Source organism: Talpa europaea, assembly GCF_964194135.1.
Source record: "Talpa europaea genome assembly, chromosome: 12".
Classification (NCBI taxonomy): domain Eukaryota; kingdom Metazoa; phylum Chordata; class Mammalia; order Eulipotyphla; family Talpidae; genus Talpa; species Talpa europaea.
Genome location: NC_140079.1, coordinates 80,748,755 through 80,766,006, shown reverse-complemented (window position 1 = coordinate 80,766,006; position 17,252 = coordinate 80,748,755). Strand labels below are relative to the sequence as shown.

The following is a 17,252-nucleotide window of genomic DNA, read 5'->3' as shown; positions in this document are numbered from 1 at the left end:
GCCTCAGCCCAAGACTGGGATGTCCCAAGGGGAAGCATCGGGTGCCCCAGGATTTCCCAGAATGGCACTGGCGCCCAGGTCCAGGCGTTTTGTCTATCCCGCTGGTCCGCAGCCAGCTGCACCTCCTGGGGCTCAGGGAGGGGTCTGGCGGGCAGACCTGTGCCGGCAATGCCTGCAGGGGCTCTGCTCCCGCTCTGCACGGCCCCAGACCCAGGCGTCCTGCCCCCTGCTCTGACCCCTCTGGCCCCCACCTCCGGCGACCCCTCACGCACACAGCCTCCCCCCCACCCCCACACACGCACGCACACAGGCTGATAACAGTCCCGACCCCCGGCCAGAGCCGCAGTCCCGGGGCCAACCCCTGCCGGTCACCTCGCCTCCCTGTGCTCCGGACCCTGGCCAGGGGCACTGCGCGCTCTGCCCGACCCCTGGCTCTGCAGCCGCCGGACAGAGGGGCTGGCCCTGCCCTGCCGAGCTTCCCAGGATGAGGGCTCCTGGCTCGGGCGCTGGAGCCCCTGGTCGTTGAGGGGCCAGCGAAGAGCAGAGATGGGGGTGCGCAGTGAGTACTCGCAGGCTGGGGGAACTCCCGCTGGCCCGGGCCCCTGTTTGAGGAGGGATTTACCGCTGGGGCTATTGGCCCATAGGTGGCTGGGTTCAAGGACCCACGACTTGCCAAGGACCCCGGAAGGGGAAGGGGGGTGGGGCAGCCTCCACGTGCTGGCAGGGCTTGGGGAGTCCCTCTGAAAGGCAAGACTCTGATCTGGAGACAGGGACAAGGTTTGGGGGCTCAGGGAGAAGAGGAGCTGCTATGTGGTTGGGGAGGAAGCTGATACCTGGTTCTTGGAGCAACAACGGGATCTGGAGAGGGGAAGCCTCTGTCTGTCACACGGGGATTGAAGTTTGGCCCCGGAGAAGTGGATGCCGGTAGTTGGGGGGTGGGGTGTTCGCGGCAGCTGGATTGAATGAAGGCACCAGAGACAGAGCCTAGGCTCCTAGAAGGTTGGGGCTGGGAAGGATTAGCTGGGGGCAGAGGAGCCTGAGGTGTGAACCTGCCCCCTAAACTGATCCTTCTCTCCTCCCTGTCTCAGGCTCAGCCTGGCTCTGTTTTCTAGAATGTCCCGCCCTGCTGCTTCTGCTGTCCTTATTACTGCTTTCTCTGGGCCTCCCAGTCCTGGGTGTCCCCCAGCACCTCATATGTGACAGCCGAGTCCTGGAGAGGTACATCCTGGAGGCCAAGGAGGCAGAAAATGTCACGGTAAGGCCCCCTCCCTGGAATATTCCACAGAACTCACTCTCAGAGGTCTCTTCCAAGATCCAGGAATGTACTGGATTCCTTACTGGCAATTGGTTCAGGGGTAAAGGTGGGCCAGAGGCCCCAATAAAAATGACAAAACTGGTAGCCCCAAAGCATACTTGGCATCTAGATACAGGACAAAAGTGGCAGGTGCTATGGCCTGGGGCTGAACTGGGAGCCCCAGGAATCCCTGACTCCTAGATTTTGAATTTCAGATGGGCTGTGCTGAAGGCTGCAACTTCAGTGAAAACCTCACTGTCCCAGACACCAAGGTTAACTTCTATTCCTGGAAGAAGATGGAGGTAAGTTTATTTTTTCCTTTTTCTTGAGGAGTCTCATTTTGAGAACCTGATAGGGCAGAAGGGAGAATGAAAGAAAGAGAGGAAAAAAATGGAGCAAAGATGCTAAAAGGAATACGTTCATTCATTCATTCATTCATTCATTCAACAAACCTTACTGCATGCCTTCTGTTTGCTTAGCCTGGAACTTGGACCAGTTGATTCTAAGTCTCTGCTCCCTTTAGATTGAACAGCAAGCTGGGGAGGTATGGCAGGGCCTGGCCCTACTCTCAGAAGCTATCCTTCGGGGCCAGACCCTGTTGGCCAACTCCTCCCAACTGCCCAAGACCCTGCAGCTACATGTGGACAAAGCCATCAGCAGCCTGCGCAGCCTCACCTCCCTGCTTCGGGCGCTGGGAGCCCAGGTGAGTAGGGCCTTCTTCACACTTCTGTTCGCCCTTACTATAAAACGGGGAAAGGGGCCTGCCAAGGAATACTGCAGTTCCCTTCCTGCTCCTCCATTTCTGTCCTGAGTCCCATCTCCCTCCCAGGTCCCAGGCAGTAAAGTAACCTTGTGCTTTCTCTTTGGCAGAAGGAAACCATCTCCCTTCCAGATGCAGCTTCTGCTGTTCCACTCCGAACATTCACTGTTGATACTTTATGCAAGCTTTTCCAAATCTACTCCAATTTCCTCCGGGGGAAGCTGAAGTTGTACACGGGGGAAGCCTGCAGGAGAGGGGACAGGTGACCTGGTGCTCCCACCCTGGGCACATCCACCACCTCGCTCACCACCACTGCATGTGCCACGCCTTCTGCATCGCCACTCCTGACCCCCTTTGAGGGGCTATCAGCTCAGCGCAACCTGTCCCATGGACACTCCAGGGCCAGTGGTGACATCCCAGGAGCCAGCGGAACCGTTCAGAGCTCAACTCAGACCTAAGGATGTCACAGGGCCAGCCGGAGGCTCTGATGCAGGAGGAATTCACAGAGCACCTTAAACTTGGGGACAGCACCATGCTGGGGAGACACTGAAAGTCACCTCAGTATCCTGTAGAACCATGATGCCGGGACCACCTTTGGAGGGCAAATACCTCTTTTTTGCACCTACCAAGCAGGGACAGGATGGACTGGAGAACTTAGGTGGCAAGCTTTGAACTTTCCAGGTCTCACGGGGACTCGCAGGACAGCAAGAGCCTGCTGGACGACGAGGGTGGTGGGAACCGTGAAGCTGGGATGGGGGCTGGCCCCTGGCTCTCATGGGATCCAAGATTTATGTATTTTTCAATCTCACTGGCAAGAACTAAAACCACAACATGACTCTTGGCTTTTCTGTTTTCCCGGAAGCCCAGTACTTCCCTGGCTCTGCCCCATCCTGGCAGCAGACAGCAGGTCGGGGAAGCCAGAGGTGAAGGGGGCTGGGCCCTACGTGCTGCCTCGCATGGCCTCTCTGACCTCTTGACCCCTCTGGGCCTGAGGCCACAAGCTCTGCCCACGCTGGTCAATATGGTGGCTCCATTCAAGGCTAATTCTCAGTAGGCAGCTGCCAACCTGCCCAGGACTAGCCTTTAGTGAGCTAAGGCTGCCATCGAGGAAACAGGAGCCAGGAAGAGGGCCCCCCCGGGGGTTGGCAGCAATCCTAGCCATCAGAACAGCTTATTTCCCACCTCTTCTCTCTGGTGTCTTTGGCTATTGCCACATTTTCAGTGGCAGCTTTTGCCACTGTAGTGCACGACCTCCCCTTTAAATCTAGTTGACATCTTTCCTTGCCTGGGGGTCGTCACCCTGAAACTGTCAGGAAGGGCAGCAGACAACATGCAGTAGGAGCCGTCTTCCCAGACAGCCATGTCACTGGGCACTGGCACTATGCCCAGAGCTACTGTAGGGAGTTCCACTCTATGACCTCATTTCATTCCTCATACAGCCTGATGAGACTGCCCCTCCCATTGAACAGGTGAAGAAGTCAAGTCACTTGGCCAATGCCAAGGCCAGGAGTCCCCAGTTCCCCCCTGAACTCATCCCTTCCCTCTTCTGCTTGGTTCTTCCACACAATCCCTTCTCCCCTGAGCTGGGGAGGGCATAGAACAAACTAGCTAGACTTCCGCTCTTCATCCCTGCTTCCCACTTAACACTTCACTCTGAAACTCACTTCAGGTTCCTTTCCAGAAATAATGATTCCACTGCAAAGTGCTGCCTGAGGGAGAGACCTGTGCAAACAGAGCTGGTCACAAAAATGTGGGATGCCTAATTCTGGCCATTGTCTGATATGCAGGTCTCAGTCTTTGTGCTTAAATTACCCAAATTAGAGAAATCAGCCTGTGCCCCCACAAATATGCAAAAGGGAGAGAATGTTTTGCAGTCTGCAGTAGGAATAATTACAGGCAGGCTGGAGAGTATTTCCCAAGTGCACATGTGTGAGGGGGTAGGGGTAAGGCTGTGGTGAGAGCAGTCAGCTAAGGGGGCGGCCCCAGGGGGAATTTCACTTGGGGCCTCCAGGCTCCTGGGCTAGAGTGCCCTCTTCAGATTCTGTTGGGAAATGTTAGAGAAACTTAAAAGTTTGTTCATAGAGTCAGTTTCATCATACTGTGGGGTGGTTCCAATGCCACCACTGTGAATCAGTAAGGGGGGGCCACTCGTCATCACCAGTGACATTGGAGCTAGGACACTTATCCTGAAGCCAAAGGAATCCAGCTAAAAAGTGACAGGTAGAACCTGAAAAGCAGAATGAGGACACATAACCCCGAGAGGACAAGGCTGTCCTCCTCCTTAGCATGATTTGCTGCCAAGACATCCCTGGCCCTGTAGCTGGCTTCTTTCCCCCCAGGACTCAGGGCCACTGGCCTTATTCCTTGATGTCTCTTCAGATTACTTACTGCTTTTAATTAAAAAAAATAAAAGTAATTATGGAACCTGAACTCTGTGACCTGACCAGGGTGATAGGCAAGTATGTTAGATATCTTTAAAAGATAGTTCATCTCTTCCACATGTGTGGGTTCCTACCGTGTGCCAGCCTTTGCACTAATATTAGGAAACGTGAAATGACAGTTCATGTTTAAAAACGTGTTTAAAAAAGACGGGAGTTCACTCATTTAGACTTAGTTTGTTATGTGATTGCATGCTGAGGAGGGGGAGGGGCACGACCTGGGGAGGCCAGAGTCCCAGCAAACGGGGCAGACACTCAAGGAGGGCGGTGCCAGATTGCAGACGTTCTTCAATTCGGGGCCAGGAGTGTGAACTTTCTTCTGTGCTAATATAATTGTGATCAGTAATGCAGTAAATCTTGGCGCCTACGTGGTCAGCTGTGATTCTTCCCACAACTCCATGAAGCAAAAGGACAATCGGTATCATCCTCATTTGTCTCGCCAGGTGAATGACTGAGCCAGCTCTTCTGATTCTGGGCAGGACAGGAGCCAGTGCAGCCTTGTTCTGAGTCAGCAGGTTACATTACAGTTTAACAGGGATGCCTTCTGTTTGTAGAATGCTTTTCCATTTACAAGGTGCTTTCCAGGGTGTTCTCTCATTTGCTCTCCTAACATTCTGAGGAAGGCTGAGTGGGTAGAGGATCCATCATGCAGGGGAGGAAACTGAGGGAGAGATGATGGGCCTCACCCAGCTCATGAGATACTAAGAGAAAGGCTCAGGGCCAGAGGCAGGCTGAGTCAGGTCCTTTTCTACGTGAAGCACCAGTCATCACAGGGGAGAACAGAGAGGCACAGAGAGGACAGGGAGTGGACCATGGGGAGAAATAGCCACAGTCAGCGAGGCATTAGGTCCGTCCACGTCTCTCTACAAACTCATTCCTACTGTAGCTCCCACTTCCTCCCCAGGCCAGCACACAGTGCCTACCACTCTCCCCGCCAGCCAAGTCTCCCCAGGCCAGGGGCCAACTCAGCTACCTCTTGCAGCCCCAACTCCCACCTTGACTGTAGTCTGGTGACCATGGCCATGGGTACTAACAGCCCCAGTGCTCTCCCTGGCGTGAGCATCAGGCTGGCCAAATGTATCCGCTCGACTCCAGTTCACAGGCCGCCGAGGGTTTTCCTGGAACAACTAAGTCTGCTGCTCTCACCCCAGCAGACGCTTATTGCTGTAATTTCAAGCTGGTCAAGGTTAACGCCACTAAAATCCCATGATGAAACTGACACTATGAACAATTATTGACAACAGAGAAAAAGCAGTGTGTTCCACAACAATTATGTGGGTCATGCCCAAATGTCTACAAACTCACAATTGATTGCTAAGAAAAATTATGTGAACCCCACACCGTTTCTGAGTTGGCTATGCTAGTCTCTTCTCTCCCTCTTATGAGGAAACCTAGGCCCAGAAAGGGTAAACAAGGTGTCCGAGGACACACAGTGAGGCTGGGACTGGCTTTAGTTCTCTGGGGTGGTTACCAGTTCTTCTCATACTTCCTCTTACTGCTGCCTCTTTTAAACAGCAAACCTTCCAGGGCCTTACCCATTCTCAGCTCCCCAAAATGCAGGGCCCAGTGGTTCCCTTCCACCACCATCCCTTCTTGTCCTGGCTTGAAATCCAACCCTTACCCCAGGCAGGTTGGAAGCTGCCACTGTCCAGTTCAGTGGCGCCAAAGGGAGGTCAGCAAAAGCAGCCCTCAGGGGACTTATTGCCCAACCAGGAAGGGCTGTGGCTCAATTGGCTTCTGCCTCCTCTTCCCTGAGTTAACCATTTCTGGGCCCCGTCCCGCTGATTACCCTGTTAACCAGGTATGGAGGAAGACTGGCTCCGAGTTTGGGTTTGTCATCCTTCACAGCTCCAGCTTTGCCCCTAGGAGGCAGAGGCTCTCTTCCTCCCAGATTTGACCCCTGCACAGGCCCTGTTGATGCTCATTTGGGTAGGAGGCCTCAGGGCAAAGGGGTTTTGAGCTTGAATGACTCTTGGACACCTGGTGCATGACACTGCTGGCACCTCCTTGACCGCTTGGAGGATGGCCAGCCCAAGCATCGCGTTCATTTGTCAGGGGCAAAGGTCAGATGTCTAGGCATAGATTTGATAGTAGGGGGTGGTTTCTAGGATACCTGGGCTGGCAGGATACAGGAAATCAGGGATCTTGATAGCTCAGTTCATTTGGGGCCCAGTCCCCCAGCCTGGGTGCCGCCCTGTGTGTGCACTGAGAGTCTGCAATTGTCTTTCATTATAGTGACAAAAATACCCTTTTGCTGATATCTTGGAAAACCAATGAAAGCAGAGCTGCTCTGGGTGGGGTGGGACATCCTTTCCCCTTGGAGGAGGGCCCTAGCAGTCCCCCAAGGGGTTCCTCTTCAGAACTGCAGGAGCAGGCTGTCAGCACTGAACCCTATGCTGGGCAATTGACTTCATTTCTCTGGAGGTCCATTTCCACATTACATGGAAGATGAGGACAATAACTTTGCTATGAAAAGGACACAAGATTCAGTTAGGTTTGCCTGCAAGAACTGCAGTTTCCAGCTCCTGGAAGAATCTTCACATCCCCACTTCCAGTGCCCCCATGTTAGCATCCATCAGCATTAGCTTCCCTCATCTTCCATGACATCCATCCCCGGTTCCTCTTTTATTTTGCTCCTCCTGACCCCCTTGTGGCTCCTGAAAGCAATGGTGTACACATACACACACACACACACACACACGCACGCACACACGCACGCACTCACACACACTTGCCACTCTCCAGTGGTGTCATGCTCTTCCACAGAATGCCTTCCAGATCCAGCTCTTTTGTCTTCCTATCACCAGTCACTTGGGTACGCTTTTTTTTTTTTTTAAAGATTTATTTATTTATTCATACCAGCACTGGGTATAGTCAGAAGCGTGGGAGGGTGAGAGAATTTACCAGAGCCAGAGCAGGGAGCAGAGCAGGCAGAAGGACCGAAGTACACTGCTGAGGGGAGCAGCGGGCGGCAGGAGAGGTCTGCGCGCCATGTGGGACCCTCCTCTGGTGGCCGGGGAGCAACCGGGGATGGAACCGGCGCTGCAGAGGCTGCGGGCAGCTTCGCAACCAGCGCTCAACCTCTGCGCCACCGGGGAGGCCCCCACTTGGGTACTCTTTCCGCATACTGCTCCCAAACTTCATCATGTCCATCCGACACTCATCCGTTGGCCCACAGAAGAATGCAGGTTGGATGAAGTCTTGACACGGTCGTTAAATGTGGTGCAGATGGGAAGCTGGGGAGGAGAGAGGGCATTGGCACAGGCGGGGGCGGGGGGTGGTGGTTGAGGTGCTGGAAGGCCTGCCAGTAAGCCCACCTGCCAGTAAGCCCACCTGAGAGTGGTGCTGTGTGGCCCTGTTATTCTCTCTGCGCTGCTGCCTCTGCCCATGAGCACATACACAGGCTCTTATCTTGAGAAGACCCTACTGGCCCGCAGTCTCATGCCCTACTCTACAAGTCTCCTCAACATCAGACAGCTCTAAAACATTGTCCCTGACAGCCCCGCTGCCTTCTTCACTTCTTCACTTTCCCCACCCCCTCCTCCAGCCCTCCATTCTGACCTCCTCAAAATCAGCCCCAGCTCCCCACAAATGATTTTCAGGAAAGTCTCTATAATGAACCAAGTGGGTTACGGGGGCGGGGGCGGAGCGGGGGATGCTTGGAAGCACGAATATGCAAACATGAGGTGCCCACCCCTACCCCAGAGGCAATCGCAGTGCCCAGCTTGCTCTGTGTCCCCTGGCCAGACCTTAATTCATTAATCGAGTTTTGTGGACAGAAACACATGCCTTTCTTCTGGAATTATGCAGAAATGGGATCACATTATAAACAGTTTTTTTTTTTTTTTATTCCTGTAACTCACCACTTTTGTTAATAAACATCTTTCAGGTATTCTTTTAGGTATTCTTTCACCCGCTGGGATATCTGACTCTGTCACCATTCCTTTTTTTTAGGTCAGGAGTAAACTTTATTTTATTTTTTTATATTAATTTTCAAAAAAAAATTTACATCATTGTTCATTTTTAAACAATATTTGCGTCCCCCACCCCCTCAGGTGTAGCCCCCATAGAGTTTCCTTCCCCAATGCACCCGTGCACCATCACCTCAGTCCCCTGTGCTCCTCCCTCCCTCCCTTCATCCCTCTCCCGCCTCCTCCCCTGCAGGATGTCTCTGACTTATAATTGTCCGTTTTTGCTTTGTTGTGTTAGGAATAAACTTTAATGTTATCATATTATCAAGTAATACTGTAAATTTTTTTCTTTAAATTGTGGTAAAATGCCTATATTTATATCTGAATCATTTTTAAGTGTATAGCAGTTTGAGGGTATCAAAAGTAGTTCATGATTGTGCCGCCATCTCCACCCTGTCTCTGGAACTCTGCATCTCACAAAACTGAAACTCATTAAACACAGCCCCGTTCTACTCTGCCTCTATAAATTTGACTACTCCTGGGACCTCATATAAGTGGAACCATACAATATCTATCCTTCCATGATAGGTTTATTTCACTTAACATAATGTCTTCATTGTTGTATGTGTCAGAATTTTCTTCCTTTTTAAGGCGGAATAATATTCCACATGTAGGGGGTCTCCCTGGTGGTGCAAAGGGTTAAGACACAGCACTATGAAGCAATCCACAACCACTGCAGCACAAGTTCGATCCCCAGCCAGGGAGGTGACCCACATGGAGCAGGAGACCTCTCCTGTCTCTCCCGCTGCTCCCCTCAGGGCTGTATTTCAGTCAGTCAGACTGTTCTGTTCCCCGTTATGTCTCTGGTGAATCCTCTCACACACACCCCATCTCTGGTCTGCACCCCAGCTCTTGTATGCATGAATAACAAAAATCTTTAAAAAATATTCCACATGTATGAACCATATTTTATTTATCTATTTGTCTATGGATCCTTGGTTTGCTTCCACCTTTTGACGATCGTGAATAAAGCCTTTATGAACATGGGTGTATAGTATCTGCTGGATTTTTGCCTATCTACCCAGAAGTGGAATTACTGAATCATACTGTCATTCTATTTTTACTTTTTTGAGTAATCCTATTCTTTTTAACAGTTGTATAAAGTTGTATAAAGTTCCTTCACATGAATAATATTCCTTGAATATGATCTATCCTCCAATCTAATGGCAAACATTTGGGTTATATCCATTTTCCCCTATTGTAAACAATGCTGCAATTCATTGCTGAAGGTATACACATCTTTGTACAAATATGAATGTACTTTTGTGGGATGGTTTCTAAAAAGGTGATGTGGGTCAAAGTTATGTACATTTAAAAGTATAACAGTCCTTGTCAAATTGCTTTCCAGGAAGTTTTCACCAACATGCAGTGTTATCATCAACGTATTTGAGTATTAGTTTGCTTCCTGGCCAATACTCAGTGCTATCAATCTTTAAAATTGTTGTCAATAGGACAGTTGTAGCTTTCATTCACATTTCCTTTGTTACTGGTAAAACAGACCATCTTTTCCTATATTTACTGACTATTTGTATTTCTCCCTCTGCGACTGGTCTTTTTCAATTCTTTGCCAATAAGCATTTTCGGTCCTCAACTTATTTGACCTTCCAGTTGCCTTTGCCACTGTTGCCAACTATAGAATTTTAGGCTTGAAATAGGTAGAAATACTATTTGTATTTCTCCCTCTGCGACTGGTCTTTTTCAATTCTTTGCCAATAAGCATTTTCGGTCCTCAACTTATTTGACCTTCCAGTTGCCTTTGCCACTGTTGCCAACTATAGAATTTTAGGCTTGAAATGGTTTTCTGTTGGAATTATGCAGAGAATGTTCTACTGCTTTTAGAATCCATGGTTGCTATTGAAAAGGCCGGTGCCATGCTGATTCCTGATCCTTAGTATGTGTCCTGCTTTTTTCTGTCTGAAAGTGTTTAGGATCTTCTGCTCACCCCTGATATTCTGAAATTTCATGACATACCTTTCCTGGGTCTCTGCATTCATTGTATTAGCGCCCTTTAAATCAAGAGACTCGAGTATTTCAGTCTGGGAAAACTTGTATGTTTTTTCTTAAGTAATTTCTTTTCCTTTGTCTTTTTTTTGAACTTCTATTGGATGTTAGATCTCCTGGATCAATCCTCCAAGTCTCTTTCTCTTCTTTCTCCACCCCCCCCCCATTTTATTTGTCTTAATTTCAATGTATGACTCTTTTATTGGATTTTAAATATCCACCTCTGTAGTTTTCACTTCCCAGAGTGTTCTCGTGTTCTCTGATTGTCCAGTTATCATGGCATCCTCGGACGGATGCCAAGCAAGGAGGGTCAGGGGTGTATAAAGTGGCCTGAACGCCTCACTGTGCCTTCCCCTCCCCCGAGAGCCGCCTCTGAGGTCTCGAATGGCTCCTCCAGTCTGGACTCTGGTGCTGCTGTTTGGGGCTGCCTGGGGCCAGGACCACATGCCTGCCCCCATTCGGTAAGCTGGGCTCAGGGGGCTCACAGGCTTGGAGGAAGGGGCCATGTTGGAGGGGCCAATAGGCTGACAATGAAGGTCACAGCCCTGGAGAGGAAGGCAGGCTGGGAAGAGGATGAGCAACAGGGATGGGGGAGCCCCATAGCCTTAGATCTGGGAACTCATGGGTGTGAGAAAATAGGACAGCGGGAGGAGGTGAAGAGCTGGGGAGACAGGTCCAAGGATGGCAGGGAAGAGAGAGAGGTCGGATCCTCAGAAAAAGGACAAAACCCAGGGTAGACCCAGGAGGACAGGAGAGACTTCAAATAGGAGGCAAGTCAAATGAGGGACAGTGGTTTGGGGGACTGTTGAACAAGCAGAACCTAAACAGAAACCTAAGCCTAAACATCACTAGAACAGAGGACCTTCCTCTGTGGTCCATACCGCCTGGAGAGGGGAACCTGCTTCCTGGTGGAATTCTTTAAAAAATAAAAAAAGAGGGCCTCCCCGATGGTGCAGCAGTTGAGCCCTGAGTTGCGAAGCTGCCCACAGCCTCTGCAGTGCCGGTTCGATCCCCGGTCACTGGGTGAAGGTCCTACATGGTGCCCAGACATTTCCTGCCTCCCGCTGCTCCCCTCAGCAGTGTACTTTGTCAGTCTGCCTGCTCTGCTCCCCCCGCAAGTAAGTAAGTAAGTAAGTAAATAAATAAATAAATATTTATTTATTTTGTTTATTTATTTAAAGATTTATTTTATTTATACAAGAGCTGGGGTACAGGCCAGATGCGCAAGAGGGTGAGAGGATTCACCAGCGACAGAGCGGGAAACAGAACAGGCAAACTGACAAAATACACTGCTGAGGGGAGCAGCGGGTGAGACAGGAGAGGTCTGCTTGCCATGTGGGTTGCTCCAAGACCGGGGGGATCGAACCGGCGCTGCACAAGCTGCATACAGCTTCACAGCGCTGTGCTCAACTGCCTGTGCCACCAGGGAGGCCCTATTTTATTCATTTATGCATACAAGAGCAGGGGTGTAGGCCAGAGGTGAGCGGGTGGTGAAAGGATTCACCAGAGACAGGGTGGGGAGCAGAACAGGCAGATCTACTGAAATACACTGCTGAGGGGAGCAGTGGGCTAGATGGTAGCGGTCTGCTGCACCCATGGGTCAGCTCATGCTGCAGTGGCTGGAGATAGCTTGATAACACTGAGACTTTAACCCCTGCACCATCAGGGAGGCCCCTTGGCGGAATTCTTAAGGTGAAGAGGGGCTCCCTTGTTACTCATCTGTGTATTCAATTGCATGTAGCTGGCACCCACTTGGCAACTCGGGGCCCATGTAAGCCCTGCTCTATGAGGAAATTTGAGCTTTAGCATAAGAAGGCCTCAACTCAAGACCTTTAGTGCAAAGAAGGAGACCCCCTAGGTTGTGAGCTCTAAGGCATAAAGTGGCTGGGTTCCTCCTCATGTGAACCTCCACTGCCACCACAGCCAGGGCACAGAGGGCTAGAGCAACCGCTGGAGATATGAGGAGCTCGGAGGGGAGACGCGCGTCAGGAGAGAGATGAGAACTGAAGGCGAACTCACAATCACTGAGTTTTATGATTCAAGATAATGACAGATATGACATCTTTTTTCTTTCTCCAAATCAACCCCTAGGAAAGAGAAGCCTCCAGACTGGAAGAAAGTCGTTCGCACCTCTAGGGACAGCTGTAAGTCGGCCACCAGGACTACTCAGACGTCTTTCCTTCTAGGGGTGGCCACCATGGTGACATCAGGGTCAGGCAATGACATGAACGTGTAATACAAGCACAAAGGGCGGCCAAGGGGTCTGGAGGGTAGAGGAGACCGTGAAGGTACAACCTCTGCCTGAAAGATCCAGATTCAAATGACCGACAGCCATACCATGGTGTATGGCACCCAGGCTGAATCCAGTCATCCGCCCCACCTCAGCTTTCCACACTCCCCAGTCACTCTGTGACCCCTGGATGTCTGCTAAGAGGTGACTTGTGCCTCAGATTCTCTTTCCCAAAATCTCTGCACCCTTCATGGCTGCTTACTTGAAGTTTAGCCATCCTGCTACTACCCCAACCCCTCTTTTTGGCTCTGTGGGAACTTTTCCTGCCTCACAGCGACCCTTTCTTTTTAGCCATTATCACCCAGTGTGATTTTGAGGATAATTCCAAACCCCTCTGTGACTGGACCCAAGTGTCCACAGATGACGGGGACTGGACTCGAGCCAGTGGGCCCCCTCCCAATGGCAGCACCGGGCCCCCCGGCGGCTACCCTAATGGAGGTGAGGAAACCTAAGGTTAGGGAGCACTGGGAGGGAGCACGGGGCAGACCTGGGGGGCAGGACAAAGGCCGCTGGGAATGGATGCCTGGGCTCTGGGAAGGTGAGGGGTGCCCTCTGGGGTGGCAGGCCCTCATGATCCTGAGCTCTGCCTCCCCCAGAGGGCTACTATCTGCATATGGATTCGAGTGCCTTCCACCGGGGTGGAGTCGCAGGCCTGCGCAGCGCCCCCATATGGGAGAAAGGTCCTCTCTGTGTGCATTTTGCCTATCACATGTTCGGATTGTCATGGGGCACCCAGCTCAAACTGCTGTTGTTCAAGGGCCCCAAAAGCTACCTGCTCTGGAGACATGTCAACACCCAAAGCCCCTCCTGGATGCCCACTGCTGTCACTGTGCCCATGGGGCATATCCTGCCCAGCCGGGTGAGGCAGAGGGAAAAACCTGGATCCCCGTGGGAAAGTGGCTGGGGGTGGGGTGAGGAAGTTTGGCCCGTTTGAATTCATGCAAGAAGCTGGGAACCCAAGGCCAAGGGGCTCACAGGGCAGCCATTCCCTCCGCCCTCCTGCAGCTGGTATTCGAAGGAGTGAGAGGCAACACCGCTTACCTGGACATTGCCCTGGACTCCATCTCTATCCACCGCGGCTCCTGCCATCGGGGTGAGTCCTGTACCTCCTCTTTCTCCCTGCTCCTGTACATCTGCCCAGGGTGGCAGGAATAGCTCAGGAAGTGTGACCCTGGTTGCTCCCAGAGTTAGGGATACTTGCTTCCCTCTACTTCCACATCCCACACCTTTGATTCCTGAAGCAGCCGCACCTGAAGAGGGGTTCTCTTTTAGCATGGAATTGTGGTGATGCCTGCTTGTGAGTGATTGTTCCCGTTTGCCCTGGGTTGTCCCTGTTTTACCACTGAAGTCCTGCATCTTGGAAACCCTTGGCCAACCCTGGCTATTTTCTCACCCTGGCTGTTACCCCAGATATCCCCACAATTAGCGCTCTTCCTGATGTTAGAGATTTGAGGGGAGCAGATTCAAAGGAAGGGAAATTCCAAAAGTTGAGTGAGAAAAACTAAACCTTACTGAACATAGGCAGGGTGCTAGCTGCTCCCCGAACATGACCTAATTTACAGGTCCTCTTATTCCCAGTCTACAGATGTGGAAGCTGAGGCTTGGGCAGGTGAGGTAATCTGCACCGGGAATACAGCCACTAGGGGGCTAAATGGGGTCTGTTTGAAGGTCCACATTGCTCACGCTGGGATCTGATTCTAGACTGAGTTGTATTTTTCTGAGCAGCCTCCGTAGAAAAGGCTAAATCCTGTTTTCCTTTCCTTTCAGTCTGCACGATGCAAGTGTGTAGCTTTGACACCCTAAATGATCTCTGTGGCTGGAGTTGGGTCCCGAGTGCCTCTGGGGCCAAATGGACCCAAAGGAATGGGTCTTCGGGGGTCCCTAAAGTGGGGCCCCAGGATGACTTCTCTAACCCTGGGAGTAAGTAATGGTCCTGCTTCCATCTCTTGACTTTCTGGGCTTCTAGTGACCTCTGATTCGTTTATTTCTTAATTGTTAATTTAGTGATAGTTATATCTTAATCTCCCAACCTTAAGCATCCATTCACTCAAGTTACAAGGCAGAAGCAAACTCCAGACACCCACCTCCCCCCTACTGCCCCCCACAAGCTTTACTTGACAAATGGCAGACCAGACCCAGCCTACTCCACACCTCCATCCCCTGGCATCTTGCATTCTTCATTCATTCATCCATTCAACTAATGTTACTGAGCACCAACTCAATATACCAGGGTTTTTTTTTTAATATTTATTTTTTCATAGAAGAACTGAGGCATAGGCCAGAGGTATGGGGGGTTCTTGAGAGGATTCGCCAGAGAGAGTGGGGAGCAGAACCGGCAGATCTACTGACGTACACTGCCGAGGGGAGCAGTGGGCGAGACAGGAGAGGTCTGCTGTGCCATGTGGGTCAGCACCCTGGCTGGGAATGGAACTTGTGTGGGATCAACATTGTGCTGCAGTGGCTGGTGTTAGCTTGATAGCGCTGTCTTTAACCCCTGCGCCACCAGGGAGGCCCTGGAAAACTTTTTCGTTAAGTCCTTTAAATATCTCCTCCCAATCCCTTTGTGCTTGTAATGATTCTACTGAAAAGTTTGCTGACAGTCTGATTGTGTCCCCTATGGGTTACCCTTTTTTTTCTCTTGATGTTTTTAGTATTCTGGCTTTGTCCTTGGCTTCCAACAGTGTTATTACAATGTGCCTTGGTATGTGTATGTCTGGTTTTATTTTTTTTTGAAAGATTTATTTATTTATGCATACAAGAGCTGGGGTACAGGCCAGAGATGCGGGGGTGAGAAGATCCACCAGAGACAGGGTAGGGAACAGAACAGGCAGACTGAGTGAAAGACACTGTTGAAGGGAGCAGTGGGCAAGACAGGAGAGGTCTGCTGCACCATGTGGGTTTCTCCCTGGCTGACCGGGGATCGAATTCATGCTACAGAGGCTGTGGATTGCTTCATAGTGCGGTGCTTAATCCCTTGTACCACCAGGGAGCCCTGTCTGTTATTATTTTGTTTGGAGCTCTTTGGCATTCTTGGATGATGATTTCTGGTTCATTTCCCAGGTTTTCAGCAATTATTTCTTTAAATAAAATTTCCATGCCTTTTTCTTTCTTTTATTCCCCCATTATACAGATGCTATTTTGTCTTTACACTATCCCAAAGGGCTCTCACACTGTTTTCATTTTTTCCTATGGTGCCGTATTTATGTGTTCTCTGCCTTTGTGCTTTTGAGTTTTTTCTCCATTGCTTCCGTTTGTCTATTGTTGAAGCTCTCAATAAAACTGTATTTTGACATGCAGTTATAGTATTTCCTAGCACTATTGCTCCTAATTATAACTGGTTAGTATTTTCTCTGTTTTTATTCTGCTATTTCACATCCTTGTTTTTTGAGTTCCATAGCTGTTACCCTGAACTTCTCTTCAGTCATGTTCTGAAGTTCTATTAGATTGAGACTCCTCTCAGGCTTTGTTTTTGTTTTTTTTTTTTTTTTCTGTAGCATTTGTGGTATTTTCTTCTATCTCTTCATTTTTAGTTTTTACGGGTTATAATAGGGACAGACTTTCACACTGTTGCCTTTGAAGTGATCAGAAACTCGGGACCAGCAAGAGACGATGGGTAAGGAAGAACCTGGGCAGTACCACACTAAAGGGGCACCTTCAATGCACATCAGGGATTCAAGCTGCCTGCTGTGCTCTGGGGGACAGAGTTGTATAGTGGGGACCTTAGTGATCCCCTTCTCTAGCTGCCCCTCAGGCTTAATCTCTCTTATAGTCTTGTGTGAGCTGCCACCTCCAGGCTATTCTGAGCACTGGGGGCAGCACTGGGCACAGGCTGTAGTTGACATGGCATCACAGGGAGTTGTTCTCTCTTCTTTTCCAGCACAGAGCCTTATCCTGGAGTGTTTGCTCCTGTTAATAACAGGAGCAATGCTTAAACTCTGGTTTTTGCAGCTGTGCACTTTTTGTCTTGGTTTTAACCGTGAGGTCAGGGCTGGCAGGTGTTCTGAATAGCACAGACTTGGTAGTAGGTGATCCAAACAACACAGGTGAGCCAACCCATTTCTCCCCACTGGATCAGGCTCTAGCTGTTCTATATTGAGGGTTGAGGGCCAAAGGCTCAAGCATGCAATCCTTCCTCTGCACCCCCGCTCCTGTAGCTCTCCAACTCCTCTCCAAGAGAGAGGGTAACACCCCCTCTTGTGGGTGCCAACTCTATAGTGCAGCGCCGGGTCTCAAGAGTCCCTGATGTTGGCAGGGACTCTTGAGTTAGCACCTACAAGGGTTCCTTGCAGCAGCCACCCCTCCCTCTTGTGGCTTGTAATGCCCCAGTATTATGATAAACACAGTCCACTTAAATTTTTCCCTATCCCTTTCTGCAGGGCTATGGCTCCCAGTGTGTGCTATGATCATGTTTTTCCTTCAGGGGTCTGCTGCAGTCCAGTTGCTAGTGAAATGACAAGGCAGGCCCAGGGTCTTCACTCTACTACCATCTTTCCAGACT

At 50.5% G+C, this 17,252-nt stretch overlaps 2 protein-coding genes across 2 annotated transcripts in view; both read left to right on the top strand.

Annotated features, from left to right (window-relative positions):
• Positions 1 to 546: 546 nt before the first annotated feature.
• On the top strand, positions 547 to 2,320 carry EPO (erythropoietin; the record flags this gene model as incomplete). Its single annotated transcript, XM_084250158.1, has 5 exons — positions 547 to 559; positions 1,089 to 1,255; positions 1,510 to 1,596; positions 1,818 to 1,997; positions 2,165 to 2,320. The coding sequence occupies 5 exons, from the start codon at positions 547 to 549 to the stop codon at positions 2,318 to 2,320; spliced, it is 603 nt and encodes a 200-aa protein (XP_084106284.1).
• Positions 2,321 to 10,842: 8,522 nt separating this feature from the next.
• Positions 10,843 to 17,252, top strand: part of ZAN (zonadhesin) — a gene marked incomplete at its 3' end in the record, with an annotated part of 50,443 nt that continues 44,033 nt past the window's right edge. The window contains exons 1-6 of the mRNA XM_084250157.1: positions 10,843 to 10,925; positions 12,556 to 12,608; positions 13,046 to 13,192; positions 13,351 to 13,613; positions 13,760 to 13,847; positions 14,522 to 14,674. Of these exons, the coding sequence (XP_084106283.1) occupies positions 10,849 to 10,925; positions 12,556 to 12,608; positions 13,046 to 13,192; positions 13,351 to 13,613; positions 13,760 to 13,847; positions 14,522 to 14,674 (781 nt within the window). The 5' untranslated portion in view covers positions 10,843 to 10,848. The remainder of the gene's footprint in view (positions 10,926 to 12,555; positions 12,609 to 13,045; positions 13,193 to 13,350; positions 13,614 to 13,759; positions 13,848 to 14,521; positions 14,675 to 17,252) is intronic.